The sequence below is a fragment of the Rattus rattus genome, chromosome 6 (genome assembly GCF_011064425.1).
Source record: "Rattus rattus isolate New Zealand chromosome 6, Rrattus_CSIRO_v1, whole genome shotgun sequence".
Classification (NCBI taxonomy): Eukaryota; Metazoa; Chordata; class Mammalia; order Rodentia; family Muridae; genus Rattus; species Rattus rattus.
In genome coordinates, this window is record NC_046159.1 from 41450965 (window position 1) to 41472959 (window position 21995).

A 21995-nucleotide genomic window follows, 5' to 3' on the forward strand; every position below is an offset into this window, starting at 1 on the left:
AGTATCCCAGACCAGCTATTTTTCTTTCTCTTCTAAATTTATAGACATACAAATTTAGTTAACTCTGTGTCATTTTAACAGACACTGTAAAGGTCCTGAGGGTTAAATAAACTCACAATGGATGAAAGAAAATGGGTCATGACCATGACTTTCTGCCCTAAGGTCTTAGAGATGGTCCCCTTAGAGCAGTGGTTCTCAACATTCCTAAGGCTGCAATCTTTTAATACAGTTCCTCATGTTGTGGTGACACCCAGTCATAAAATTCTTTTTGTTGTTACTTCATAACTGTAATTTTGCTACTGTTACGAATCATAAGGTAAATATGTGTTTTCTGATGCTCTTTGGTGATCTCAATGAAAAGATAATCTGTCACCCCCCCCACACACACACACAAACACAAAGGAGTTGTCACCCACAGGTTAAGAATTGTTGCCTTAGAGAAAGACTGATTACTAATTAACTAACAGTCTGGTCCTGGAAATGAAAGCTTGGTTGTGATTTGCATTCAAAGGTCATTAACATTTTCCTGATTGGCCAGAAAGCAGTCACCAGCCTTTGGATTGCTTTCTGCAAATTGCTCTGCTCAGCCTTTATTGCTAGGTCATTCTTCAGAGCCACTGGGAGCAGCTGCAGCAGACAATGAGGTTTGTCTATGAACGGCATATTCCTTTGTGGCTTCAGATTTGTGTGCAAGTGTGTGTGTACAGGTTGGCATGAATTTGTGCCGACTTTCTTTGGTCAAAGGACCTTTGATACTTTGTTTGGACAAAACCAAAAACCACCCAAATTTTGCAAGCACACACTTAAAATTTAACTCACTTTTTTTCTCCTCCAGGTAAACCTGTGTCTCATGTGTGTTTACGTGTGCATTCCTCTGGATCCATGCAGGGTCTTTAATCCTGATTGTACTTGTGTATGATGGTGTTGAAGTGTGAAGAATAGTGTCTGGGGTGAAATATCAGACAGAAATTCAGATTCCTTGAATGACTTAAGAGATGAAGTAAAGGAGAACAAATGGGGCAAGAGTGCAGCTTTGGGGGACAGTCATTTCTGAAAGACTGTGGAGCTGTGGCTGAGGAATGATAATTAGGGTCAGGACGAGGGAGGATCTATTGATTATGGGTTTGGTGGCTTTATTGATCATACACAGAGTTGTTTTAGTAAAGAGGCCAAGGAGATGTCACTGTATGTGTGATGCTACCCAGAGGCATGTGTGAGGTAGGAGTTAGAGATCTCAGGTGGAATTAGAGGGAAGTCACAAAGGAATCATGCATATTTAGACTGGACACAGAACAGAAGTGCCCAGGGAAAGAGAAGAAGGCAAGGGATTGTTACTGGCTTCTTCCTGGTGACAGTTAATAGTTACCAAGTTGTTAGAGCTTGTTTAGACAGTGAGCACCTCTTTTCTGATTGGCCACAGGAGGAGGAAGGTGTTACCATTGGGAAGAAGAAGAGACTAACTTCGTGTACTCACTGGACAAGTGGCCAGTGTGATCCTTATACTAGTGTGAACAGAGGTTCTGGTGTGCCCAGGGAACTCCTGCTCTCTAACTGTTGCTCTGGTGTCACAATACAGGACAGAGGGCACTTATGGGAAGTGAGGATGTTGGGTGTTACAGGGAGTGGTTCTTGGTCTCCTGCTCTGGGAAAGGTGCCTGAAGGATGTGGAATGACATTTTCTCCACTGTCCTGCATTTAAGAAAGCCCATTACCTTTCACTCATACGAATACCCCTGGTTTTAAACAGTCATTCCCACACACTGAAGTTTTAACGAGCTACTGAGTTACATCACAAAGTGTTCCATAAGTGTGGAACACTAAGAATGAAGGGACCTAGAAGAAGAAATTTCCATGAAAACTTGGTTCAGACCATAATGGTGGGGGTGCTAAGGAAGAGAAAGCCTTGTGTACCCTGGATTGAAATAACAGAAAGATACAGCATCTTCACGGAATGCTGGGAAAACCAAGGTCTCATGTTAAGTGTTCCTTCCACCCCTGAGTCACACCCAAATAGAATTAGATTTCTTCACTTAGCTAATTTTTCCCTTTCTATTCTCAAAGAAGCCAGGAGATCGCAGGCGAACTTGTGAAATATTGTTGAACACATCTGTGAAATAGCCATGCTTGTTGGAGCCCTCTAACTGACTCATTCTGGTTCTCCCTGGATTTAAAGCTTTTCCCTGGATTTCTTACCTGTTATCACATGAGTTTTAAAAGAACAGCTTGGATCTGACACTGGCTTTCCTTCAGAGAAGAGGAGAGTTATACAACCCTGTCACGTTAACCGACATACCCATTTTCATAATTTGACCTCCATGTCATTTACTTTGCCCAAATAGCTATAATGATGCCCATAAAATGAGACGTGGCAACTATTCATTCAAAATGGAAAACTTCTATTGGATCTACACGATATACGTGCTGTAAAAATTCTTATCTTTTCTGTTAGGTTTTCCCTGACTGGCCTTTTTATTACATTGCACCTCTTCCCCTGTGTTCCTCTGCTCTCTCTCCTGTTTGATTTCCCACAGAGATTATGCAGTGTAACCTGCTGTATGGTTTATTTGGTATGTTGCCTTGCTTTTTTATTCACAAGGATGTAGGCACCACCATGGCAGGGATTTCTAGGTTTTGCTCACTGAGCACAACCAGCTCCAGGAAGAATGCCTACATAAATGTGATAAATAAATAAAAAGCAAGCACATTTCCCTTCCCCCATTTAAAACCATAGCTTTGATAACCTTACGATGAGTAAACCGGAGAACAATGCACATCAGTAGCCTCTTTCTCTTCAGTCATAGAGACTATGCTGTCGTCCCTAAACCCACGGTGATTTGATATTTATAGGTGCTTATACAAATGTCTCAGCTGCCATGGAGACAGAAATGACAGAAAAACTTGTTTCCTTTTGTGAGCCTTTTGTCTTTACAGAGAAGCTTCTCTCATGTATCTTACCTCTTAATTTAAAAACACTTATTTCTCATGGGTATATATATATATATATATATATATATATATATATACACACACACACACATATATATATATATTTTTTTTTTGGGGGGGGTTTTTTGCCTTTGTGGCACACAGTAGGAATATCTCAGTTAATTTATTTGTGAAATGGAGAAGATAATTCCTACTGGACAATGATTATGAGAACTAAAAAAAAAATCATGCACATATGACGTGCATAGGCAGCTATGATCTGCAGTCCAGCCGTGGCTAAGGAGCCAGAGGATACATGATACTACTGCCATCACCCACAAAGCAAAGCAGTTGTACCCTGTGTTCTGTGGGCCCAGCAGTATAGAATGCGGAGTGTAGTTGGAAAGCCTGGCCATGCAGTCCAAAGGGCAGCATGCGGGTACCTGCTCCTCTCTTTTCTGCTGTGCGGCAGGCAGGTAATGTGATCTGATGAAGCTTACTTTTCATCCTAGTTGTATGAGAATCATGGAGAGTTCTTAGTACAGTTTCTTGATCTCTGTCAACTACAGTTATTATTAGCATTAAAATTTCAATGATATGTTGACTTAACAAAAAATAATATTTAGTGAAGGAAGACATATTGTCAAGTAGCGGCTGTTAAAAGCATTTTTTTCAAGTTCCAGTCTTTTTTTATTTTTTAATCCTTAAACAAAGTTTTAAATCTTGCAGTTTGGGTGAAAGAGCCCAGGCCTCACACGTGACAGGCAGGGTCTTCAGTTGCCTCCTCAGTGTAATTGAAGAGACTGTCACCTTAAGTCACTGAAGGCTTCTGTCTTCCCACTTTATAGTAGGGATACATTCATCTACTAATTCTCTCGATATGTGGTTACTTTAAGCTAACACGCACGCACGCACGCACACACACACACACACACACACACAGAGAGAGAGAGAGAGAGAGAGAGACAGACAGACAGACAGACAGACAGACAGACACTAAAATCAGAATAATCTGTGGACAGATAAGTTGAAGAAACCAGTGTATGGAAGAAAAGGTCCATACCACAAGATTTTACAAATGATCACATAAACTTCTTGGCCATTCAACCTGAGCTGTTTTTACCAGAATGTAAAGGTCATCATCTCGTGCTTAGCTTTAAAAGACACAAAACAAAAAAACTGAAACCCACACAAATCAAAACCTGGGGACAGGGATAGGTGTTGGTAGCAGGAACCAGCTAGCTCAAGGGCGAGCTTGAAAACATTGAAGACTTCTCTGTCTCAGTCCTTCATCCTGTAGAGGTGGGTAGGCTTAGGCTTAGGGAAAGGGTAGGAAAATCTCAGAGTTAGAGGGCCTTTCCTCATAGAGCGCTGCCTCTCCTCTTGTTCTCTGAAAAGTCAAACCTACAGTCTCTATTTCTTTGCATATTTGTAGACAAAAATATTGTTTTCTGTAAGTCAAAGCTCATAGGCTGAGGAGATGGGGAAGTATTACGGAATTTATGATACCTGGGGTGAAGCAAAGGGTTACAGAATTTATAGGGCCAGCATTAAAGCATGAGAGGAAGAAGTTAGAGAATACAGGCAAAAGTAGCAGGCTCATGTTTGTTTGCATTGCCTCTCAAGGCAGATTAAAGTGAACCCAGATCTTCCCCTTTGCAGTGTTGTCTGTGGGAATCATAATTTTAATGCTTCTCCCATTGCAATAATCATGTCACCCCAAATGTCATGAAAGTACGCAGATCTGCTTTACGGACTCTAAAGCCACCAGTAGCTATGCTTATTATTCTGTTCTCCCAGGTCTTCGGTGGGAGCCACAGGTAGTGGTAATCTAGCAGTACCTTTAGGGCATTTAGGGAAAGTGTAGGTTTTTTGCATGGACTGGGAACTTTCTGCTCACCTCCAGTTTTCTCATATTCATTCCTCATACTGAATATTCATCATACTCTGGCACTATTTCCATAGTCTCTTGGTGATTCCTATGCTACTTCAGTTGGGTGGACCCATCTTCATGGCTTTTGTTTCTTTAGAACATCTTCAGTTTTCTTCCTTCTGCTTCTGAAAGCAGTTAGAATACATCCTCCATTTCATTCTCATTCTCCCCCACTTGTTTTCTTCCTCTTCTCTCCTTCAGATGCTGCCTTTATTCTTAGAGTCAGAAACTTGGGGAGAAACTTCTCTACTGTTCCAGTTCCACTTGCATTGTTTCCTCAGTCATGGAACCATAGAGAGGCCATGGAAACTGCTCAGCTTTGCTTGGCTTTAGCTTTCGGCCAGTTTTGATTTAGAATTTCTACTGACTGTTACTCTTTCCCCACCTTATAATTTTTAGGTGAAGTTCTTTGTTTTGTTTATTGTTTGCTTTTGTTGTTGTTGTTGTTGTTGCTGTTCTGGGACATAGTGATTAATGCACTTCTGATTTCGTTTCTGACTCAAGCTCTTAGGTAGTCCTGACAGAACGTTGGCTGAGAACTTTACCAATCAGAAGTTTCAGAGTTCCTGTTTTACACATTTAACTTCCAATCCTCCCAGCCTTGTCCATCTGGTTTAGATGCTTCTTATCTACCAGGCCCGTCTGATCAAGGAATATAATATGTCAAAAGTTCTCCCCTGGCGGCCTCTTGTCTTCTCTTTTGAGATATCTCTTTCTGCCACAGCAAGATCTTTGTGAACACTGGACCATCGCCTCTGTCTTCTTTCCCGAGTAAATGGACCTAGCTACCACTTACTTCCATGTTAAATCATCTCTTTCCTCAGAAACCAAGTGTATGTCCTTGGGACATCAAATTAGTGTTCTATCTTTTTATTGTTTTATGCATTCAGAGGCCTCTTTATGGGCAGTATATAGTTTTCATGATGAAAAACCATCATTGCATATATTGTTTCTCAAATATATGATTGCACTGATAGGATGAATTGCCACAAATTGAACTCCTGGGTTATGGGTCTAACTTTAAATTTTTTGCCAAAATATCATGGAGTCTGTGGTATGGATGGCGGTAGATACGTTCTTACACAGCATGTGACAGTGTTTAAAATACTAGCATAAAGAACAACTTCCCACATCACAGCCGTAAGCAGTCACCAGAGAGAAAGAGCCATGGTCACTTGGAATGTCATTCTGATAGCTCTTCTCCTACGGTGAACATAGGACCAATTTTTGCCTTATTAGTTAATGTAATAAAAGTAATTATGAAATATTATTAACCTTTGTAGAATTTTACAAGAAAGACAACTATTGGGGAATTTCTTATAAAGCTTATGCTAATGTGAAGTATTGTAGATAATACCTACAGGAACTCTAGAGTTAGGGACTTGATTCTAGAAAAACACAAGGTAGTCCAGAAAGAAGGTCTTTCAGCTCCACTTCCTTTTGTATAGTAAGAGTCAATTATGCTCACCGTGTTCTCTTATGGATATATGAGAAGTAACTTCTCTTGTCATCTAATCTCTGGGCAGACAACTGTGGAATGCTTCTCAGGAGAGGGTATATGAGTACACACTGATAGATGAGAGAATGAAGATATCGGAACTAAATATCAGAGTTCTATATTAAGGTCTGAGGAAACAAGTTAGGACAAATGCTCTTTGAGTAGACAGTGCATAGGTTATAAGCAAGCCTGAAAAGTAATGGGTGGGGTGAGGAGGAAGGTAGCCTTGAGTGAGCAGGGTGATAAAAGAGTTAGAAGATAAGAAGGTAACGTTAGAGCGTGCTGGTAAGAACAGAACTTCAGAGTGCAGCCTTGCTTCCGATCAAAAGCCCCATGATGATTTCTTCCTCCAGGACACCGTCTCTTGCTACCATGACACTGAGTGCTAGGTTGCATCACAGGAAGGATGTATGTACAGTCAAATCATAATGAAAAGTAAATGCATAATTTCTGTATTTTTAAAATAGCAATTCCTGGGGGCTAGGGAGATGGCTCAGCAGTTAAGAGCAATGGTTGCTCTTGCAAAGGATCTGGGTTAGACTCCTGGCACCTGCGTGGTGGCTTATAAACAATTATCACTTAATTCCAGTTCCAGAGGATTTGCAGCTGCAACTCTCTTCTGACTTTTATGGGTACCAGGCACACATGGGGTGCATGTATATGCATGCAAGTTAAACAGCTACACATGCAAAATAAAATAAATGTAAAATAAATTAAAATCACACATCTTAACGGATAGGAGGCCACCTTAGAAAGTAACCATTAACTAAGCATGAAGCTCTGGAATTCTAAATGATTAAGCCTGTATTTCATTAACTCTCATTGCCACTATTTCTCCTAAATATTAAAACCATTAAAGAAGAACAGAATCCTTGTAGATATGCAATTACAGACCAGGGCATGGAGAATGTAAGAGGAACCAGGGATATCATATTGTGTCAGAAAGGAAGTATACTACAAAAAGTTTTTAAGGGCTTGGCAACTTTTGGGGAGATTCCCTCTAAGCAAAGATAGGAAGACCTGAGAATGAATGATATCAATGTGTTAGTAGGAGTTAAATGTGCTTAAATCTGCCAACTTATGAAAATGAGTAGAAATGGATTAAATTCAGTCTCTTTTGAAAGATACCAGGAAAACAAGCATTTTGACGAGTAGTAAACAATGGAGTTAAACATTGAATTCCCTCTGGAAACTGCATGCCTATGAACTGAATAGTAGATAAAGGCATTATTTTTGTCTATAGAAGTATTTCCTCTAACAATTAAAGGATTAAGGAATCACAGCACTGCTATTACATAAATCCAGATGGGATAATAAATCTGGGACGTGCCAGTAACTGAAACACCACAAGAAAGAATAGGAAATTTTATGTTTCCTGACGAAGACACCCTACCATCTATAATCCTTTGCTGTAAAACCATCAAAATACATGTAGGAAAATTCTGGATCCTAATAACTAACCTTAGCTATAAGAGAAACACTCAACATTATGAGAATGTAATCAATGACATCCAGAGTATGTGTAATGTCTACAGAATAGGCCCTTTGGATGAGAAGGGACTCAGACATAAACTAATTACAATACACACACCTTACTTTCATCTTTGTTTGTCTATGCTACCAACATCTATGAAGTCTACTCTAAAAATTATAAAAGTCATTCGAAAAGTTTCTAAATGGGGGATTTTACTGCTGGTTAGGTGTTTGGGGACAATAAGGAACTACTGTAAAACCATGTAGGTCACTATGGCGCTTTTGCTGGTTGTTTTGTAAAGTTTCTTGCGTCTTGAAAATACATTTTAATTCTTTCAAAAGAAGATGTATGAAATTTGAGATTGGCCCCCTAACAATGCAGGGACAGGGTGACGGCTCAGTAGGAAATGTCAGTAACTGGTGGGTTTTGGAAATTCAGGTGGAAGGTTTGGCACACAGTTGAGCTTTGGCGTCCAAACTGTGCTAGCCACAATTCAATGCCTTTTACATCCGAAACCGCTTTCTGTCTCTTCAGATGGCAAGACGAAGGTTTAAGAAGTTCAGCACCCTGGAGCTTGTGCTCATTGTTCTGCTGCTTATACTGTTCATCATCGCGGTGGTTCTAATTGTGCTCTTAGCCAACTCCACGGAACCAAATGGTAACAAGTCACTCTGAGTCCCTCCCATGCCAGAGCAAACTCACCACCCATGGTAGAGACGGCACACTTTTATATGGCTTCATGTATGTATGATTGTGAATGCGAACGCATGCAGACTGTACATCTCTTACTGAATGTCTACAACCCGTGGCAGGTCAATAGACAGTAGGTTTGCATTCTGAAACCTTCATCTCCATTTTTAGTTATTGCCTTGCATCCAGCTCTGCAATCTCTGAAATATATTTGCTGAATGTTATAAAGATAGTCATAATTCTGTGAATATAGATAATGAACAATGCGCTGAGGAAATATGTATATTTACTGGATGTCAGCTTAACTATTTAAGGTGCAAAACTGGTTTCTGAATAACCTATTCGTGTTATTTTTCTTAAGTGTTTTTTGAGCTGATATGTTTCAAAATAAGGGCAAGAACAGAACGCGCTGAATGATCCAGGCCTTCCTATCTGCCCCACACAAGAATTACTTCTCATGGGAACTAGGCAATGAAGCGCCAGCCTCTAACTACACCCAAACCATTTTTGTCCTTTCTATTCAGCTCCCAGCTGCATCATTCCCTCCTTTTTGCAGAAAACAAGGGTCTTAAAAACCATTTAACCTTTAAAGTTGTATAAACCTGAAGAGGGAGCTAAGGCCTTATGCAGATGCTGGCACAAATGCAATTTCATTTATCATATTTGAACTAAAAACCTCAATACAAAGGAGAACAATTAGAAAAAACATTTTCTTGTTATAATGTCTTTGTTTATTAAGTCCGTATCTTAAGTAAAACTTCTTTCCCATTTCAGAGTGCAATGGGAATACCATTTATGTTTTACTGATCTTTAAATTAGAAATAGGAGTTTTGTAGCCATGGGGTAGTTCTAGACCTGTGTATCCCTTTATGACTTTTTTCATTTGGGAGTTTATATTTCCAGAGAAATATACCACCACTTGGATGTGTCCTAAAGGAACTAGGGAATCACCTGAAAAAACCAGAATTGAAGTTGCTGTGATTAAGATGGCATTGTTAGTGCCTTCTCTGTGTGTACCTCCAGCATGGGTCCCCAGAGAATAGGTGTTAGATGGTCAGGGCTAGTGAGATGATAGTTTGGTAGTAACGGACTTGCTGCCAAGCTTGATGATCTGAGGTCAATCTGGAAGCCGCATGATGGAGAGAGAAATGACTCATGCAGGCTGTCCTCCAACCTTCAGTCTTTTGATTGTATGAGTCATTTGGTTTCTCTTATCATGCGTACTATTGCCATTGCAGCATAAAGTAGTTATCAATAAATGGGTACATTTATGTTCCAGGAGTACTTCATTTTTAGACACACGTTTTGACCTGATTTGACCGACAGGGTATGGTTTACTCACCTGGCCTAAAGGGAAGTTGATGTCTAGTTTTGCAAGCATCTGATGGAGTCCTCTTCTCGTATGGACCGTATTGCAACAAAGAAGGAGACGATGTGGGAATACACGGAGGTCAACACAGTTAGCAAGAACAAAACAAGGTGTTACAAAGTAAAGCTGCAGGATTTTAAGCACATTGAACGAGAGCACAGCCAGTCGAGGAGCTAACAGAGTTGGAAGTGCTGAGGACCTGACCCTGTTGAATGCCTGTGGGCACAATTCTAACTTATTTTTGTCTACTCTTGTGATATGATAGCTGTGGACGCTGAAACAACTGGCACTCCAGACACGACACTCACCAGGACCACTCTTAACTTTCCCGAATGCCCAGTGCTAAGTGAGGCGCAACGGATAAATTGCATCCCTGACCAGTCATCTAATAAGGTTTGTGTCCTGCATCTTGTTTGCATTAAAGAATTCATGTCATGGTGAAATTTCTTCTCATCTTCCTTCTCTTTGCTCTTCTCCTTCTTTTTCTCCTCTCCTCATTTTTATTCTCCTCACCTTCTTCCTATTGACTTCATCCCCCTGCCCCATTTCATAGAAAGTTACGTGTATGACAGTTTTGGTATGTAGCTCGCATAATCTAAACCTGTACTCATGTCTGTAGGGTCATGTAGCTTCCAGGAGGAAGAGCTAGACCATACCCTTGGGTGGCCAGGTTTAGCAAGTTATATCAGAATTTTAGATAAACAATGACCATATTTTTAGTGTAAGGTTTTAGATTTAGTGGAAGTGTATTTCTCTTTCATGGGGCTACACTTGATTGCAGTCCTCAACTCTCTCATTGCCTTTCTTGTTGCTGGCAACATGCCATTTCAAAAGGTTATCTGGGATCTACAATAAAGTATCATGCATGTGCACAAAGCCTGATTTAGCCTAAGGACAAAGTTTCAAGAGTTAATACTTTGGAAGGAAGAAGGTAATTAATGTAAGAGTAAAGAACTTACGGGGACATGGCACTTTATTACAGCGTTTCTAGGTAACCAGCTTATGCATATCCAAGAGTATTATGATTATAAAGCCATTGCGTGAGACTGGCCACTCACATTTAGCAAATCAAAATATCTAGGTGGAAACAGAGTGCCAACTTCTGAGTGAAGTCCGCTCACGTGAAACCACAGATTAGCATTAAATGGAGAGTGGATGCCAACTGCACGTGCTTCTTGGACACATGTGGTAGCTTCTCTGTACTTGCTGTGTTGCATGTGCATCTCTGGGGATGGCTGAGAAAGACACTCATCTGTGACATTAGCAAAATGTCACAATGAAATTTATCGCTATATTCCTTTATTACTGAATTTTCATTCCCAGCATCAATCACCATTGGCCCTCCAGAGACCTCCTCTAATTTCTGAGATTTCAATTTCTTCTCAGTCTACTTACATATACACCAAAACTGCTCTGTGCATGTGCCCTACTGTACTTTTAGCCATTCAGTCTGTATATGGGGTGAAGTTTCTATAGTCTGTTCTATTACTGCAGACCGCTTAGCCTTCTTACACTTCTGTGATCCATGATTTTAGGGACAGCTTTTAATATGGATTTTACGCCCATCATTTATAAGTAGGGCACCGTTACCCTCCTTCTTGATGTAGGCTTTTATTGCCAATCCCACATTTCACTGATGGCAGAGAACAGAAATGTATAATTAAAGTCCAGCTACTTAGCTCAGGAAAAGGATATTAGATAATACTTTTAAACGCTTAAAGTTTTCAGGGTTAGGTTTTTTTGTGATTACAAGGGAGAACAAGTTTACACCCTTAGCACAATCTTCCATCCTTTTAACCACTATGATAGTCAAGTAATATGAAAGCTATTGACATATTTTCCATAAACAGTCATGATAATTCTTATGATATTAGAAAGGCTAACTTTTAATATTTGAAAATGCTATTTTCTTTTATAGAATACACACATTGCAAGTTATTTATCAATTCTGAATTTGGCTTATGATGTCCTGTTTCAAATTCCAGTTTCTTTTTTTTTGTATATAATACAGATTTAATTTATGTATTCCTCATGAAAGATAGTTTATTAACAAAATTCATTTATTTTTTATTTATTTATTTATTTTTTTATTACTTTTTTTTATTAACTTAAGTATTTCTTATTTTACATTTCGAAAAGGCTCCTTTCCTGTTTCTGGGCCAACATCCCCAACCCCTTCCTCCCCTTCTTTACGGTGTTCCTTCCCATCCTCCCCCCTTGCCGCCTCCCCAACAATCACGTTCACTGGGGTTCAGTCTTAGCAGGACCCAGGGCTTCCCCTTCCACTGGTGCTCTTACTAGGATATTCATTGCTACCTATGAGGTCAGAGTCCAGGGTCATCCATGTATAGTCTTTTAGGTAGTGGCTTAGTCCCTGGAAACTCTGGTTGGTTGGCATTGTTGTTCATATGGGGTCTCGAGCCCCTTCAAGATCTTCCAGTTCTTTCTCTGATTCCTTCAACGGGGGTCCCGTTCTCAGTTCAGTGGTTTGTTGCTGGCATTCCAGTTTCTTACCAATGTATTTAAGTGATCAAGTTTTATGATTTATCAGCAAAGTTTTTGCTCATATAATTATGAGCTTCCACTTAAAAATTACTCTGGGTTTATGTAGCACCCCAGCATAGTCATCAGGCGGTTCTAGGGAGAGCTATGAAGTCCTACGAATAAACTTGAAGTTATGCAATGTTTAGATACGGGACCTGAGCACATCAGAGAGGCAGAGCTTCTGCCTCGGTTCTCATCCTGGCTCTCCTTTGAAGAACTCTGCCTGGAAGGCTTCACATTTCTTTGTCTACTGTTTCAAGTTGTCAGTCAGTGAGGCAGTGTGTGTTCAGATAAACATATTCATTAAGCAGTGATTTTTAGCAGTATTACATTCTGTGTTTAAGAACATTTTAAAGATGTATTCTCTGTTGAGAATTTCATACATTATAATTTTAGTCACACTTACTTTACCTTTCAACCCCTTTCAGATCTCCTCATATGTCCCCTCCCAACTTTATGTCCTCTCTCATCACCCACCCCCACCATTTTTCTCCACCCAATATTGATTAAAAACTTTACAATTATAATCTCAATGGTCATGGGAAATGTTCTCTGAGAATAACTTGTAATCTGATTTGGAGACTTGAAGGACTGGATCATGGAAGGGCTGAGGTGTATTTCTTTACAATTCTACTGTCAGATTTTACCTTGACATGGAACAAAGCAATCATGTTAACTTTTAAAACCTTACTCAAAATGAAACATTATGAAATGATATAACCAACATTTCCCATGATTCAAGGTTAATTTTATTTATTTTACTGTATACTTATTTATGTGTGTATATGTTGTGTGTTCACATACCTCTGTACACATGTGGAGGTCAAAGGACACTTTATGTGTTCTCTCCTTCCATCATGTGTGTCTTAAGGATTGAAATCAACTCGTCAGGCTTGGCAACAAGCACTTTTACCTGAAGAGCCATCTTGTTAGGTCGAAATTGACTTCATTTATTTTTCATTTTTACAAAGTTGCTGCACATACAAATGACTAGGACTGATTTTGTGAGTAGATGTTAATTAGAATCTTTTTTTAGATATAATTTTTTTTATTATTAACTTGAGTATTTCTTTATATACATTTCGAGTGTTATTCCCTTTCCCGGTTTCCGGGCAAACATCCCTCCCCCTCCTTCCTTATGGGTGTTCCTCCCAACCTCCCCCATTGTTGCCCTCTCCCAACAGTCTAGTTCATCAGGGGTTCAGTCTTAGCAGAAACCCAGGGCTTCCCCTTCCACTGGTGCTTTTACTAGGATATTCATTGCTGCCTATGAGGTCAGAGTCCAGGGTCCAGTCCATGTATAGTCTTTGGGCAGTGGCTTAGTCCCTGGAAGCTCTGGTTGGTTGGCATTGCTGTACATGGGGTCTCGAGTCCTTCAGGCTCTTCCAGTTCTTTTCTGATTCCTTCAACAGGGTCCTGTTCTCTCAGTTCAGTGGTTTCCTGCTGGCATACGCCTCTGTATTTGCTGTATTCTGGCTGTGTCTCTCAGGAGCCATTCACATTTTGATCATCCGCCTTGAGTTTCATTTTTTCTAGGCAATTAAATCTTTTTAAAATTCCTGTTTTTATTTGAAAATGGGACACTTCTCCTCCAATAGAGAGCCCAAGAAACAAGAAGAGTGTTTTAATTTGGAGCACTGACATGAGTGAGTCTTGGGCTGCTATATACTCTGAGCTCAATGACATCACGATTCTGAGAAGTGCTGGGTGACTGTGAGCCTATTGCTTATCATGTAACCTACACAATCTGGGCTTGACTACATATTACTATCTTAACACTGTTTGTGTTGCTGTAACCGAATACCCAAGTCTGGGTAACTTGTAAAGAACAGAAGTTTATTTCTCATACTTCTAGGTGCTGGGAAGTTCATAGTCACAGTGATGTAGGCTATCTTGCTACATTATCACAGGGGGAGAAGGGAAAAGGCATTGAATCCCATTCACAAGGTGAAGACATCAATGTTTGATCACTGATTAGGGGCCCCTGCTCTTAACATTACACTGAAAATCCCTGAACTCTTGAGACGTGTTCTTTCATTAAACCTGAAACTAGCTTGGCAACCTTAGGTATATGTGGCTATGCCTGGGTTATTCTGTGGGTTTGGGGGATTTGGATTCCTTGTATTTGTACAGTAAATCTTCTTATTCAGTGGCCCATCTCTCCATATATTTGTGACAAAGTAACTACCCTCAACCTAGTGGTACAAATTATAATTACTGTATTGCCGGTCATGATTTTATGAGGTTGAGATCTATATCAGGCTTGACTTGATCTTTTTCATGTTGAATGCTGCTGGCTGCAGGTGTGTTACAGAATTCACCTGATGGCTGATCTATCATGGTGGAGAGATTCAAGATGAATTCATTCATGCTTCTGTCACCTTGGCCAAAATATCTGAGAAGATGTTTCTACTTGGGTGATTTTTTTCCTTTTGTGAAGGCTCTCAGAAACTCTCTAAGAGACCAGAGACTCTTCATTGGCCAGGGCAATTGAATTTCTTTCCTGACAGCTCAGGGCTGCAAAAGATTGGGGCCAGTCTGCCTATCCTCTTACCAGCCAGGCTCAGAAGCGGCATCATGCAGTCTGTTGACCAAATCTCTCATGAGCCAGCCAGACTCAGTGGGATGAGCAGCATCCACTGGTTTATAGCTATATCAACAGTATTAGGCTCTAGTTTTACTCTTTTATTTTCACCAACATTTGGTATGAGATACTTCTTCATTTCTCATCTTCTATTGCTCTTAAATGTCAGGACGAGTAAGAGATGGACAGTGTAGAGCTTGATTTTATTTTAAAACAGTGGGGTCAGGATTTGATTTTTCTTCACCTTGTGAGTTCAGCTTAGTCATCTCTGTGTTGGAGCTAACGCCTAAATATACTCCACCAAGATTCCCCATGCACTGAAAGTTTGCAGAGGCTGAATGCCTTGAGTAAAATGGCTTACCATTCACAAAGACCTCCATAAAGTCTTCCTTTATACTATTATACTTATATTACTAGTTGTTCTTAGATTGTTCAAGTGACCTATTCTAATGGAAGTGCTAGGTAAAGAATTGTTATGTTCCGTGCCTTAGGAGATAATAATGATAAGGAAAAAAAGATGGTGTTGGGTACAGATGCACTTGTTTACAATATTTTGATCCAAGTTTAGTTAAATTCATGGATGTGAAAATTTGTGGCTACAGGAGACTGAATATATGTCTATTACAGAAAAAGTAAAGTTTGCATATTTTTGGTCTATATTTTCTATTGATTACTCAGGGGCGTGTACTTGAAACAATCCATTGTGCACTGTCTCAATTTTATTTCTGTGATATGAAGAACTTTTTCCCCATATATTTTGATTCTTTTTTGGGGGGGGGTATGTGTCATATCTGACCCATGATATCTTCCTGGTGGACTAAAGGGCTTCCTATTAGCTGTGAGGCTGTGTTGAGTTTTGACCTTGTCAGACATGCATTGAATGCTGCCCTTAAATCACCATTCTTCTCACTTACATTTGGGGAGTTTGTGAGCTTAAATATTAGATGCATCTGCTACAGGGTGTGTGTTTTACAGATTTTTTTCTTTGGCTGTAACTAGATACCTTTCTCCCTTTAGCTCATTAATTGTGTGAAGCTTAGGGTTTCACTGTGGCCTTTTCATGGTCCCTCCCTCTATTATATGCTCAGCGTGATTCCTTCTGTGACCTTCTGATTTCACCTTTGACTGTTACATCCTTTCCCTCATTAAATCCATATAGGAGAGAAAATGGTCAACATCTATTTTTTTGTGAATCTGTGTCTTCGTTCAACATCATTTATCTGTTTATTTTTTGAGACAGGGTCTCACACATGCAGCATCATATGGCCTTAAGGTCACTGTAGGTGAAGGTGACCTTGATTTTCTGATTTTTCTAATTCACCACCCTAGTGTTGGGATTGTAAACATAAATTACTGTTCCTTGACTATGATCCTAGGGTGTGAAGTCACCAGGGACTGAAGCTTTGTGCGTGCTAAGCAAGCGCTTTATCAACCAAGTCCCACTGTCAGCCCCCATCATGAGGTCTCCAGGTATTCAAGCTACACGATGCTTGTCATGACTGATTTTCTTAGGGATTTTTTCTTTCTGTTTGTGCTTTACTCTCTGCCTTCTTCCTTTCCTTACTCTGGGGCTCGAGATTTCTTCCTCACCCTGGTTATTTGTCCCCTGATGAATTAGTAGTTACACATTCTATACTGTTTGGGCAGTATCTGTTAAACATTAATTCTCACATTGAACTTGGCACTATGTATCTGAAGTCTACTTTCCTTCTGTGAGCCTTTCTCCCTCTACGTCACTGTTCTGTTGTCACAGCGTCCTTCAGCAGTTGTTTCCCTGGGTGTCCCATCACTTCAGACCCTTCCCTATCGATGTCTCCTGGCGTCTCCTCTTATTTCTCACTGTTGCTCAGCTCCATTGCAGGAGCTGGTGTTTCTGAATCAACGAATAGAAACTTTATGTCCTCATTACTGCTTCCCAGCACCTTTTCCTTTTTTCTCTCTTATCTGAGGTTTCATCTGAATGAGTTTCGAAAGGAAATAACAGAAGTGCAATTGTTGGCTCAAGTTTATATCACAGTAAAATTTGCTCCCACAGCAAGAGATGCATCTTTTTTTTTTTCACTCTCAAAACAGATTGGGCATTCCTACTTCGGAGATCCAAGACCTGGAATGCTCCAAAATCTAAAAGGTTTTGAGTACTGACATGATGCTGCAAGTCATGAAACATTGTTTCATGGCAGTGGTGGGGGATGTAAATGTGTTTTACAAGTGCTGGGGCTACGGTTGGGTAGTGTAGTGCTTGCCTACCTTTCAAGAAGTCCTAGGTTCAACACCAGTACTGCAAAGGGAAAGGGATCCAAAAAGTCTTTCACTGTCAGGTTATGTATATTATTATTTAAACACGATGAACTTTGTGTTTAGAGCATTCTGTCCTTAAAATATTTTATCATGTAAATATAAATAATCCAAAATTGTGAGAGAAAAGAATCTGAAATTCAAACCATTTCTTGTTCCAAGCCTTTTGGATAAGGAATACTTAACTTGTATTGGCTATTCATATAAAAATTATTTGATTCAATGCAATCATTTGTTTATAGCACCAGTTTTTTTTTACTTGCCATTTGCAAGATATTGTCATATTTTCAGTAACGCATATCTAGTGATACTCAGAACATGGGGAAAAAATGAAATGGAGAGTTTTGGCTTTCATTTCTCTATTGCTAAGAAATCTCTGGCAGGAATTTCACATATGTAACACTTCACTCTGTGGACTTTGAGTTCTATATCTGTAAAGCATTGTGACGGGATATATTAGTCATCTATTGCCATGGAACAATTATCCTCAAAGGTAATGGCTTAATGGAGCAAGGTGTATTTTCTCATGGTTTCTATATTGAAAATATGGCTGGTTTTGGTTTGGTTGGGTAACTCTACCTTTGAGATTCTCAGAAGCTGCATTAAAAGTGTCTACTGATACCACGTTGACCCTTATAACTTAACCATGTGGGTTGTTGTCATGACTTTTGTCTGTGGAGTTCTTACCCTGAGAATCCTGCATTGAGTTCCTTGATGCATGGTTCCTTTTATGATATTACAGATTGCTTTTCCTGTAGCAGGGACTCCAGTGGAAAAACTGACAAAGAGTGAGCAAAGCCAAAGCTACCTTCTGTTTGTAGCACAGGCAAAAGTAGGAAGTGTTATACAACTGTTTCCTATTAGTTGTAAGACAAAAGCTACCTGCTGTCTGTAGGACAGACAGAATCTAGGGAGTATCATCTCACTGTTTCCTATTAGTTGCAAAGCACTAGTGTCAAGCCCACACATACGAGGACAGATTTTTTGCACTCTTAGGGTTCACCCTCTGTGTTTCTCTAAATTAGGTACATGAGGAAAGAGACTTCCACTTGACTCAAACATCAACCATGGTATAGGCAGGTACATTACTTGAGGCAAAATTATATGCTATTTGGTTTGTTAAGGAAAGATTACTGTCTTGTAGGGAGTTGAGATACTTGTCACATGTGGAATATATATACATATATATGTATATGTATATATATGCATACATAGTACACACATACATACATACAGATGTGTAATATATAGATTTAAAAGCTTTCTTCTTTGAGTCGTAAAAATGTACTATGGCCTTTCCACCTAGTCCTTCTGAAAGTTCCAACATGACAGAACTGGAAACACCCTTAGACAAGATAGACCTGGGAGCACCCTTAGACCTTATTTGTCTTGACTTCACATGTAGACTTCTGCTATTGCATTTGTATGTTGAATCTATTTAGTTCATACATAGAGATATCCAGCAAATGCTGATACCCATACACAAATAAACAGTATATAAAGTTAAATCAAAATTGGTTTGATTTGAAATGAGTCTTCATTTATATTTTGGGAACCAGTGATGTAGCTAGAATTTTAAAATATATTTACTGCTTTTGTGTATAAAACATATCTTGTGTTTCTTATACCATTTCATAAGAACACTGACAAGAAAAGTTGTAGAAGTTCTGTCCCTTGGTATTCTGCCTGGGGTCTCATTTGTAAACATGACGTTGTTGATATCACAATCTCAGATGAACTGACTAGTATTTCCTAAATGTAATGTCCTATTACTAAACGGAGTTGCTCAATCTAATCTCTGTTTCAGGATACATGTGACCAGCGTGGCTGCTGCTGGGATCCTCAGGGATCCATCAGTGTTCCTTGCTACTTTTCCAGAAATCATGGCTACAAAATGGAGAGTGACCTTGCAAATACAACTGCAGGTATGCTAATTGTAGAACCCTAGACCCGGAGGCTTGGCTCCTTCCTAGGGGACATCTGCAGCAGCACACAGAGTACTGTCACACTGCCTATGGGACAAAGGTAGGCACTGCTCTTATCAGTAATTAGATCCTATTTGGCATAAGGGAGCAATTACCCTCTGCCTTAGGAATTCAGAGATTGTTTCTGTTTCCGACTTCACCTTTTTTGGTATATCTCATTTTTCTTTGTATGTGAAGATTTATTTCTTTTTCTTTTTCTTTATTCTTCTCGCATACAATATGCATCCTGACCGCAGACTCCCTTCCCTCAGCTCCTTCCAGTCCTTCCCCCATTTGCTCTCTCCCCCAGATAGATCCACTGTTTCTTTACTTCCATTCAGAAAAGAACAGGCCTCGCAGTGATATCAACTGCACATGGCATAACAAGATGCAACAAGACTAGGCACAAACCAAGGCTGTAGAAGGCAACCTAGTAGGAGGAAAGAGGACTCTTAGCAGGCTAAAGAGTAAGAGATACACCTCTCCCATTGTTTAGATGTCCAACAAACGCTCCAAGCTAAACAACCGGAGCATGTATGCGGAGGTCTGGCCTTATTTTTATACACCTTCATGACTCCATGTAATTATCATGACCCTTTTTGTTCTCAAGATTACTATTATTAAGGTCTAGAATTTGAAGTTAATAATCCCCAAGACTCCTTACGACTCTATTCTGGTGTTGTTTTTGTGAAATGGAAAGAGTTACAACTTTATAAGCATGCTTAAGAAGTTACCTAGTTAATGTCAGTCTTCATGGGCTAATATTCTTCCTATCCCTAAGCAAAGAGCCTTCTGGGGTGAGAGTGGCAGTGAGTACTAGTGTGGAGACGTCCCTAGTGTAAAGAAGAGGTGGGATTCTTCAAGGCTGCAATATTCAGTTGTTGTTTATTTGAGGACGTGACTTCAGTGTACAGGATGCTCTGGAATGTAGTGAGAACATAATTGAGAAAAAATAATAATTGGAGACATAAAGTTGTGTGATCTACATTTGAGGGCTGATGAGCATGAAGCACATGAGTTAATCCTTTGGGTTATGATTTCACTCAGTTCTCATAGAAAAGGGATGTGTTTTTACAATGTATTAAGTTAGCCTCAGGGTCCAGCTCAAGCTGAGATGTATATATGAGAGCATATGTATCTATATATTCCCTTCTTGGGGAAACAAAAGTGTTTGTTTCCCTGCCACTTTGACCAAAAGTTTAATTTTACGTAGCCATTCTGTGCAAATTTAGAGAACCAACTCTGAACATCATTTTCTCTTCCACATGTTAGGATTCACAGCTGCACTGAAAAACTTAGCTTCTGCTCCTGTGTTTGGAAATGGCATCGAAAACATCCTGCTTACAGCAGAGTACCAGACATCGAACCGCTTCCATTTTAAGGTTGGAGTTTGATTGCTTTTAAAAATCTTTTACAACCTTGTAACTGCGGTTCCCGCAAAGGAGAGATTTTGTAGTTATGAGATGCTGGTTTGCGGAGGCTCTTCGGTAGCTTTCTTTCTGCGTTGGAACTTCCTCAATACAAACTGAGTTTACCAATGAGCTTCAGTTTCTATTTGTTTGTCATGGATACAGTGAAAATTGTAGAAGGGAACAAGATGGTGCCACAGCTTTGAACTTTCTAGGGTAATCCATGTCTTCAGAATCACAGTGTACCTCTACCTAAAGACTGATGTATGCCCAACGAATAAATGTATGAAGGTGGCAAATATAGCAATCACATTACTTTAGATATAATGTCAGTTTAATTACTGTCCAATTTCTAGAACCATCTGAATAAGAAGTATGGAAAGATAGGTAAGTTTTCATTTGGACTTTGTTTCTATTCTTCTCTCTGTGCAGTTGACTGACCAAACCAAGGAGAGGTATGAGGTGCCCCACGAGCATGTGAAACCCTTCAGTGGAAATGCTGCTTCTTCCTTGAACTACAATGTTGAGGTCTTCAAGGAGCCATTTAGCATCAAAGTCACCAGAAAAAGCAATAACCGTGTGCTGTACGTTTTGGAAACTTGGGTACCTCTCTTATCCCAGGTTGCTGTCTGGTCTGGGAGATGCCCCCTACCACCTCACCCCTGTCAGTTGCAGATTTCCATTCATTTTTATGGCCATCTAGTTACCTCTCCTGTTCTTCCCTACACCTGATCCTGAAACCCCCATTACCCTCTCCATCCCCCCTCCATACCAGTTCCCTCCTCCCATCTGTCTCTTATGACTATTTTATTCCCCTTTCTAAGTGGTATTCAAGCTTCCTTACTTGGGCCTTCCTTCCGGGTTAGCTTTTTTGGGTTTGTGAAGTGTAACATGTTGCCTGCATTTTATGGCTAATATCCATTTTTAAGTTAGTGCATACTGTGCATGTCCTTTTGGGACTGGGTTACCTCCTCAGGATGATATTCTCAAGTGTCATCCATTTGCTTGTAGCAGATGTTCAGCTTGACCTTCGTGTGGGTCCTGAACAACTGGAATGGGGGCTATTCCAGGAGCTACTGCCTGTATGTGGGATATATTCTACTAGCTGGGTTGCCTTGTCTGGCCTCAGTGGGAGAGGAAGCACCTAACCTTGCAGAGACTGGAAGTGTCAGGGTGGGGGACTACCCAGGGGCCAACCACCCACTCAAAGCAAAAGGGGAGGGAGTTGAAGGAAACATTATGGAGGGGTGACTGGAATAGATTCAGTGAACAAGATGTAAGGTGAATAAGTTAAAAAAATAAAATTTTAA

At 39.9% G+C, this 21995-nt stretch overlaps 1 protein-coding gene across 1 annotated transcript in view; it reads left to right on the forward strand.

The window, feature by feature from the left end:
• The first annotated feature begins 594 nt into the window (after window positions 1-594).
• Window positions 595-21995, forward strand: part of Mgam (maltase-glucoamylase) — a 143785-nt gene continuing 122384 nt past the window's right edge. The window contains exons 1-6 of the mRNA XM_032906004.1: window positions 595-644; window positions 8365-8488; window positions 10155-10282; window positions 19120-19237; window positions 20549-20658; window positions 21118-21269. Coding sequence (XP_032761895.1) covers window positions 8365-8488; window positions 10155-10282; window positions 19120-19237; window positions 20549-20658; window positions 21118-21269 — 632 coding nt within the window. The 5' untranslated portion in view covers window positions 595-644. The remainder of the gene's footprint in view (window positions 645-8364; window positions 8489-10154; window positions 10283-19119; window positions 19238-20548; window positions 20659-21117; window positions 21270-21995) is intronic.